Source organism: Parasteatoda tepidariorum, chromosome 2 (genome assembly GCF_043381705.1).
Source record: "Parasteatoda tepidariorum isolate YZ-2023 chromosome 2, CAS_Ptep_4.0, whole genome shotgun sequence".
Classification (NCBI taxonomy): Eukaryota; Metazoa; Arthropoda; class Arachnida; order Araneae; family Theridiidae; genus Parasteatoda; species Parasteatoda tepidariorum.
The window spans coordinates 14,122,794-14,131,909 of record NC_092205.1 but is presented as its reverse complement, the minus strand read 5'-3'; the positions used below and the strand labels follow the sequence as shown (position 1 = coordinate 14,131,909).

General features: G+C 32.1%; 1 protein-coding gene across 2 annotated transcripts in view; it reads left to right on the top strand.

Annotated features, from left to right (window-relative positions):
• The window catches only part of LOC107436094 (probable prefoldin subunit 5), a 27,768-nt gene that overhangs the window by 5,891 nt on the left and 12,761 nt on the right, over nt 1-9,116 (top strand). For both annotated transcript variants that reach the window (XM_071177191.1, XM_016047667.3), the window contains exons 3-4: nt 526-600; nt 6,118-6,223. In XM_071177191.1, coding sequence (XP_071033292.1) covers nt 526-600; nt 6,118-6,223 — 181 coding nt within the window. The remainder of the gene's footprint in view (nt 1-525; nt 601-6,117; nt 6,224-9,116) is intronic.

Below are 9,116 nucleotides of genomic sequence, written 5' to 3'. Positions count from 1 at the left end.
TTTCACTGTAGAAAATTCTAAACCTGTGCATTTCAATATTAATTTGAAATTGCAAACAGCTCGCATATTTTTCCTAATCACACTATTCTAAATTTCAGTTGTTGAGAAAAGTAACTATTGTAAGTTTTGTTTTAAAGTCTTTCCCACCAGAGGGCTAAAACCATGTGTTGTAAAACAATATGAAATACTACTGAACACCGGATGTAAAGCATCGGTTTCGATAGAGATAATTTTGTGAGAATTTTTTTGATAATTCGATGAGAATTCACCCGATTAGACATATGATGCTCACTACGTGCTCTTGCGCGCCGAATCCTGTCAATTAAAAATGAAAACTGTTGCCAACGCGAGAAAAGAAATATCATCGGTTTTATTGATACATACGTATTAGCGTTTTATATAATATAGAAGATAGATTAACTCTGCTTCTTAGGAAACAATTGAAACTTAATAATGCATGTTAGTATATGTAGGTAGTTAGTTATGAAAAAAAAACTCTGTTTGTTTTCTTTAATAAAGTATTAGATGTTTATTCAAGGAGATGTTGGTCAAAATAATAAAATTCTCGTCAGTTTAGGTGGAGAATATAACGTTGAAGTGGTAAGTATGGATACATATGATTTTAGTTGTTTGAGAGATATTTTTATTTATTGTAGCAAAAGGATTTTTAGTTAAATTGCTATGGAAATCCGTTAATTTGAACTGAGTTTTTCATTTGAAATGCAAACAAAAAGGGAACGGGAATTTACTGCTTTCTCTAAGATAATTTTTAGGGAAAACAATAATACATTTCATAAAGCAGTGACTTCGAAAATTAATTCAAGGGAACAATATTAGGAAGATTTCGCAAATTTATGTTAGTTTCCGTACACTCCCGTATGTAGGATTTTAAGTAATTGCGCTTGGGCATTTCTAATGCGCAAGCATCAGTTCTGGTGAAATGCGCATGCATCAGTGACAAAATATTAAAGTTACGTAAGTGAAAATAAGAGATTTTGCAAAAATCCGTAAGTTAAAAACGCTAAGGTTGTGGAATATCATTTTAACTTTGATTCAAAATCAAAATAAACATTTACAATGGATGTTTCATACGATGCAAGATGCTTTGTTCTACGTAAAACTGCGGATCTGTGAGAAGAAAAAAAAAAGATCGATTACAGATTTTGATGAATTCAGCGATAAAGAATGCAGCTTATTATTATTATTCATGTTAATATTTAAAAAAATATTACTGAACTTCCACTGATTATTTAACATCTTTTAACTAAATTGTATAGTTAAAATAAATATCATTTATAATTTTGAAATAGCGAAAATTTATCTAGTTTCTTATGAAACTAGTGCAGTTAGACAACCATAATGTTAAACAAAAACCAATAAAATAATTTTTTTATTGAATGAACCAATGACTGTAAGATCACACGATTCCTTTCTAAATTTCATCAATACATTTCTCCAAATTCGCATCTCATGTCCAATGCTTTTATTGGGTGTACAAATTAGTTCGGCCCGTCTTTTTGTGATCAAAAATGCATTTATTTCAGAACAAAATGAATAAACAGATTAATCAAAGTATTGTCAATTGCTGGCTACTACTTTTTCCTAACTCTCAGGCAATTTTCGAATTCCATCTCGAAACAATTTCTCGCCTTTTGAGGAATTTTCGATTTCTGCGAAAGAAGTGAACTGGTGACCTGCCAAATCATGCTGCATCAGTCGGAACAACCAGTAATCAGAAGGAGTGTCCAGAGAATACAGCGGGTGCGGTTAAATATCCCATTTGAGTGTTTCCAAATAATTTTTTACGACTTTTGCGGCATCAGGCTGACCGTTATTAGGCAGAAGAATAACTTTGTCATGGCTTAGCTCGTATTCCGGTCGTTTTTCTCGTAATGCACGGCTCAAACGAATCAATTGTAGCCAATACCGATCGCCCGTAATGGAATCACCAGGTTGTGACAGCTCATAGTATACAAAACTATTCACCATTCTTCATTCACCATTCTTCATTTACCATTCACCATTCTCGAAACGTCGAAACCATTCCCTACACGAGTTATCAGCTGGAGCATTGTCACCATAAACTTGTACAAGAATTCGATGCGCTTCAGCTGCACTTTTCTTCTAAATAAAGCAGAAACATAAAACCTCCCGCAAATGGTGCTTCGTTACCACAAAACTTGACATACTCAACAAATTAAAAAACTGAGCTTTTGTATGAAACTCAGAGCGATATAAACTGAATATTATTGACAGATGTTTAACTTCTCTGAAACGACCGAAACCAGCTGTCACTATGAAGCATTCATAACAGCAGAGCCATCTCTTAAAAACGAACCGAACCAATTTGTACTCCCAATAGTTCGAAGGTAGACTTAAACAGATAATAACATTTAACAGCTATAAACAGTTTGCGAGTAGCTTTGTCTTTGTAGCATAAATCACGCCAAAAAACGTAAAGATACTTCAGCTTCTAAAATAAACGCGAGCATGCGCAGTTGATTCAATCGCGAGGTTACGGAAGCTAACGTAAAAGTGTGAAATCTCCCTTTTATTCCGATGCTTTAGAGAAGCTTGAACATCGAAAAAATATGTCTTGTGATGTAAAGCTATCTTTTTCTTTTCTTTCTAAGATTATTCCGTCACGTCGCAATGTAGGAATTTACGAACAAACAGCTTACCTTGAAACTCTGGAATCTCGTTTCCATCGCATAAAAGACTTCTGCACCATTTATCCATTCCCTTTGGAAATATATCCCACCTTTTTTGGCCACCGTAGATCCCCTCGGTAACAGCGATTTTGTTTGCTCAGTTCCCCTCTTTATTTTGATTTCTAATTTTTCGATGGCTGTGTTGCGTTTTCTTTTTCGAAGCTTTTATTTTATCATTCACGTGTTGTAAGGTCTTGAGAATGGGCGCCAGCTTGAAACATGTTGACTTCTTTAATTTTTGAAGAGAATGAAGTTAGGAAGCCTGCATTTCTGAAGCATGCTTCAGTTTCTTAGGATTATTCATTTCAAACAAATTCTTTTTCGCAAGGTAAATCTTAACATTAAATAAATAATATAATAAATATTTGTCTTATTAATATAGCACATATTAATATAGAGAATATTAGCATTAGTCTTAATTTTTCACCTGTGGTGCTGCAAGTGGTCCCCCTTGCTGCTAATATCTTCTTTGCTATACCTAAACACAACTTTTAATCACAATTGCTGCAGCCATTCGAAAATTAAAATAGAGAATACCGACTCTTTTGGGCACCTTATAGAAAAATATAGTTTAAAAACACTCACATATTCGTTAATTATTTTACACAGACTCTCAATAAGGCTATTTTTGACGGAGAATATGTTTTATAAAACAAATTTTCGATTATTCTTTACATTTTAAATAATTTTTTACAGCTTTAGTAAACGTAATCTATACTTTTGGGTCTAGTTTCTTATATCAAAACAGAAAAGCATCCTTATAATTTTCAAAATGTATTAAAATTTTTAATTACAACATTATTAATAGGAATAATATAATATTGATATTTTCAAGAATAATATGCTGGTCAATCGAAAATTAATTTTATTTTGTTCACATAAAAAGGAGGGATTTTATGAGGCCAACTGCTCATGGATGTAGACAAATTAATTGTTTTAATGTAATTGACTTCAAATGCATCTTTCAGTGACTAGGTTTTGTGTGACAGTAGGAAATTAAATAGCCTTGACGTATAGGCAAAATGCCAGATAATTAATTTCGCAACTTTTGCATCCAAAAATTTTAATTTCCTTTCGGAACTCGTGAGTTGGTGTAAAATTTCCTCGATTTTTTTTAAAAAAAACCTTTGTTACTAAATTTTAATGAGATCAAGATTAATGCTGATTTTATCTCTATATCTAACTTCTTATGCAAAGAGATTTATTTATGATGGAATTAGGGTTCATATGAATGATTTATCACTTTATAATGTGGAATAATTTTCAAGGATTTGAAGCTTGACTAGTTTTCTACGTATATTATCTCTAAAAGAGTCATTTTCAAAACAAAGTTCGACCTTCTACGGTTAACTATTATGAATTTTACAAACAAATATTTGTTTAATAATTTTTCAGATATTTACTTAAAATATTAAGAATAAAATGCTCTAGACAAAACATTATTAAAATTTTATGAATTAATGTTTTCCTTTTTAAAACGAAACCGTCTTTAAAAGAAATACGTAATGATCTACCCAAACAAAAATAAAGCTGTTGGTAAAAGCTGAATAAATATTTAATTAATATCAAAATATTTAATTTAATGAGAAAGCACGATACTAATTATAAATTTGTCACGTAAATTTAAACTAGTGACGTACAGAGGGGTATGAGTGCTCGATTAGTTACTGGCGTGCAGAGGAGTGTAGGGCGATCGATTAGTTAATGGCGTGCAGAGGTGTAAAAGGCGATCGATTAGTTAATGGCGTGCTGAGGAGTGTAGGGCGTTCGATTAGTTAATGGCGTGCTGAGGAGTGTTGGGCGATCGATTAGTTAATGGCGTGCAGAGGTGTGTAAGGCGATCGATTAGTTAGCGGCGTGCTGAGGTGTGTAACTGCTTTAGTTGCCTCTGAAAAGAGGAGTGTAATACTATACTCTCAAGAGGGAAAAAAAGTCGATTCAATTAAGTAAACAAGGGAACAATATTAGGAAGATTTCGCAAATTTATGTTAACTTCTTGAGAGTACCAGTACGTAGGATTTCAAGTAATGGCGCATGGGCATTTCTAGTGCGCACGCGTCAGTTCTGGTGAAGTGCCCATGCACCAGTGAAAAAATATCAAAGTTACGTAAGTAAAAATAAGAGATTTTGCAAAACTCCGTCAGTTAAAAACGCTAACGTAGTGAAATATTATTTTAACTTTGACCATAAAATCAGAACAAGCATTTACAATGGATGTAGACTATTTCTGTAAGGCTGTGGTATACGATTCAAGATGCTTTGCTTTACGTAAAGCTGCCTTTCTGTGAGCAGAAAAATTTGGTTGATATTAGATTCCGATGAATTCATAGATGAAGAATGCAACTTATTTTTATTATAAATGATAATGTTTAAAAATATATTATTGAACTTCTATAGATTATTTAACTCTTTTTATCCAAATTGTATTGCTAAAATAAACATAATTTATAATTTCGAAGCAGCGAAAAAAATACATCTAGTTTCTTATGGAACTAGTGCAATTGAACAACCATCATGTTAAACAAAAAACAATAAAGTTATTTATTTATTGAATGAACCAATGGTTGTAAGATCACACGATTCATTTCTAAATTTCATCAATACATTTCTTCAAATTCGCATTCCATGTCCATGNTTATAATTTCGAAGCAGCGAAAAAAATACATCTAGTTTCTTACGGAACTAGTGCAATTGAACAACCATCATGGTAAGCAAGAACCAATAAAAATTGTTTTTTTATTGAATGAACCAATGGTTGTAAGATCACACGATTCATTTCTAAATTTCATCAATACATTTCTTCAAATTCGCATCTTATGTCCAATGCTTTTAGTTCGAAGGTAGGTTTAAACAGAAAACATTTAACAGTTATAAACAGCGTGCTTGTAGCTTAAATCGCACCAGCATATCGTAGAGATACGTAGCATCTAAAATAAATTTTGAGCATGCGCAGTTGCTTCAGTCTTTCGTATGGGAGCGTAGGGAAGCTAACGTAAAAGTGCGTTAACTCCCTATTTATTCCTACAAAATCGAAATTCTTAATTTAAATTTATTATTTCCTACAAAATATTCTTAATTCTTCATAGAAGTAAAAAAATATGTAAACTTTAATGGTTTGAAACTTTATTATTAAATTTGTTTGAAAATCATATATTTTTTTCTTCCTAAAATATTACACTAAAAAAGGTAAGGTTTTTATTTAAACAAATATTTAATTTTTTAAACAAAAGTTATACTGATAAATTTAAAGTTTTAGTGTTAATTAGATGCTCTTTTTGGTTCCTTTTCTGCCCGCAAATTTTAATGCAACAAATATTTAGACGTAAATAAAACAATTGTTTCAATTCATCTTAAATTAAATTTTATTTCTTATCTTTATTGGCTATCTTAATTGTATTTTTATCAGGAGAAAGATGCTGCCATCAACCACTTTGTGCGGAAACTTCAACGAGTCAAGTCGAAAATATATCTGACACAGAAGATGCTGGCTTCAAAAATGAAGGACGCTGAACGTAAGTATAAAACAAACTCCCATGGCAAAAAAAAAAAAAAAAAAAAAAAAAAAAAAAAAAAAAAAAAAAAATNAAAAAAAAAAAAAAAAAAAACTGCTTTAATATTGCTTTTAGATTTTTATAACAGCCTGGATTCAGTTAGGCAGTGAGCTCACACCAAAGAATATTTATCGCTTACACTGTACATGGCTTCTAGTTGTGTGTGTTACTGCGAATGACAGAAATGGGTGGTTGTTGACTTCCTCCGGTGAATGTTGACAATCACATAGTCGCTTTGGTAAATGTCCGAAATGTATACTTGGTCTATTGAAGTGCCACAGCACGGTATACATTGCCCCGGTATACCCTACACTGGTGTTTTTTTAAGGTTCAGTGCCACAGCCCAGTATACATTTGCCTTTTACTCCGAACATTAGTAATTTTTTCTTGTGTGATAAATTTCAAAGCATGAGATGCAGAGGCCAACGTCACAATCTGGACAGTAGTACCGAGTTTTCTTCCAACATCTCTTCTGAAGCAATTACCTTAAAAATAATTCTGGTACTGCCATCTGGTGTGTAAAATGAGAAATAAAATATTTTCTGGGCAAAATAAATGAAATAGTTTTTTTTTCTTATTGGCGCGTTACTACTGAACACTCCAGCCCGGAAATATCACGGGAGCTAGAAATAGAGGGCGACACCTCAGCCCGTCATTTTCACGGGAGCGAGAAGGAAGGGGTTAAAATATCGAATACATATAATAATATCAACGAATAATTAATATCAAATCGGATATAACGAGTATTTCGGGCATTCACCAAAGCGGCTATGTGATTGTTGACATTCACGGGTGAAAGTCGACATTCTCTTGATGATTTCGGACATTCACGGTAACGTGCACGTGGCAAGCCACTCGAGCTGTAATAATGTTCGCGTTTCTCAACCCAGTCACTTATTCAGTTAACTCGATGATGTCTTCCAGAAAAATGGATACAATCAGCAGCATACTTATCACGGAAAAAAGCATACACTGATTATGCACAATGTTAAACTAAACATGCTGGTTCATGTCATTGGTTGCCTCAAAGATGGCGCCCAATCCATAATAAGTAAACATTTGACCAAAACAATATCTTAATTCCTCTAGGCTTTTTTTTTTTTTCACAGGCGAGTTTATGTTAAACAATTATTTTTTCAATTAAGAAAATAACAACCTAAAATAAATATTCTTTACTTTTATTGTTTTTTTTCTCTTAAACACTACTCTTATATTTCGAGAAAATTAAATGTGTTAATTTATGGAGATGGGTTGTAAAAATTATTTTTCGAAACATATTCTCGTTGCGAAACAATATCTTTTTAAAAAAATACCTGTTCCAAAATGATAAATATAGTTAAAGGAAGATATTGCTTTCTTTTTTTTTGCATTTCTCTTTTTATTATACCTTGGTTATCTTATCTTAGTAGCTCAAACAACTGTTGCAGATATATTTAGACTATAATATAGAGAAGTATCAGATTCATTATCATCATTTTTTCATTGAATGAAATGTAACTATAGAATAGATCCTCGATTGAATGAAATGTACTAGTCAGCTAGTCGCAATTATAATTTTCAAAAGAACAACATTTTTAATAAATGCGCTAAAAAAACTGATTTAAATATCAATTGTTTTTATTCAAATCTCTTCAAATTGTATATTTTGTTCATCATACAATTAAGGCATAAGTTTTGATTGTTGCTAAACCGTTTGAAAGGAACATGATACTTTTGTGGTTGATACAATACCGTAACATATCCAAAATATCTGTTGTTGTCGTAGGCCATTAAGGCAAGGGGAGCGATTGTTCTTGTTTTCCAGTGGCGCCATCTATGGCCAAGATTTCGACTTCTGCCACACCCATACCTTACACCAGTTTATAGGGTGAACCCATTCATACATCCATTCATTCATCCACAGATCGTAATTTTGACCAGAACCAGAGAGCGATCAATCTCCAATTGAGTACCCCCAGAGGTATAATTTGTCATTAGAACATGGAGAACTGTGTGACCTGACAGATTTAACGAGCACCAGTCACAAATTAATACACGGGAAGTTTTCGGCCGACTGGATTAAAATATCTGTTACATGAAATATTACTCAACTAGCCCTTAACGATATTTTAACATAACATTGAGTTTATCAAATCAAACTGATTAATTCAAAATTTAACTTAAGTTATTTTACTTCAAAACAATTACAATTATGGGTATACCTACGTATGTTCATTTGTTGAAAAGAAATATTTCAATCAGTGGCTTACGCAGAATTTTTTCAAGGGGGGGGGGTTCATAATTTTCAGAAATTACTAAAAGAAATTCGTGTATGTAATAAAGCACTATTACTTCCCTAATTTAGACAGCTAGACAATTTTGACTTTTTATTTCGACAACATTGTTTAGTTAAATTTTGTTTTTATTTTTTAAGTTTAAGAATATAATTTTTTTTATAATAAGAGGTAAAATATTTTATTTTTATTAAAAAGTAGGAATAAATCAAGCCAGAAAAAACTACTCATACTGTAACAGCTACCTAAATAATAACCATATAAATGTGAATATTCCATAGAGAACCAATGAATTTAACTAAAAAATGACTTACCAACAAATAGGGAATTAAACCAGTATACAAACACGATAAAAATTTATTGATTTATACGACGGTTTTTTTTTGCAAATTCGTTTAAAATGTCTTCGACAGCTGGGGTAAATTTTCTATGAATGCTTAAGAGCGCCAATCCATTCATTGTATTATTTCCCGTTGAGTTGCGTAAACTTCAAACGGCGCAAAGTCGAAAAGGATCTTTCGTTTGCACTCGTTGAAACAGGTAGAACGACCAATATTTCTAGGAGTTTGAAAATTTAACAC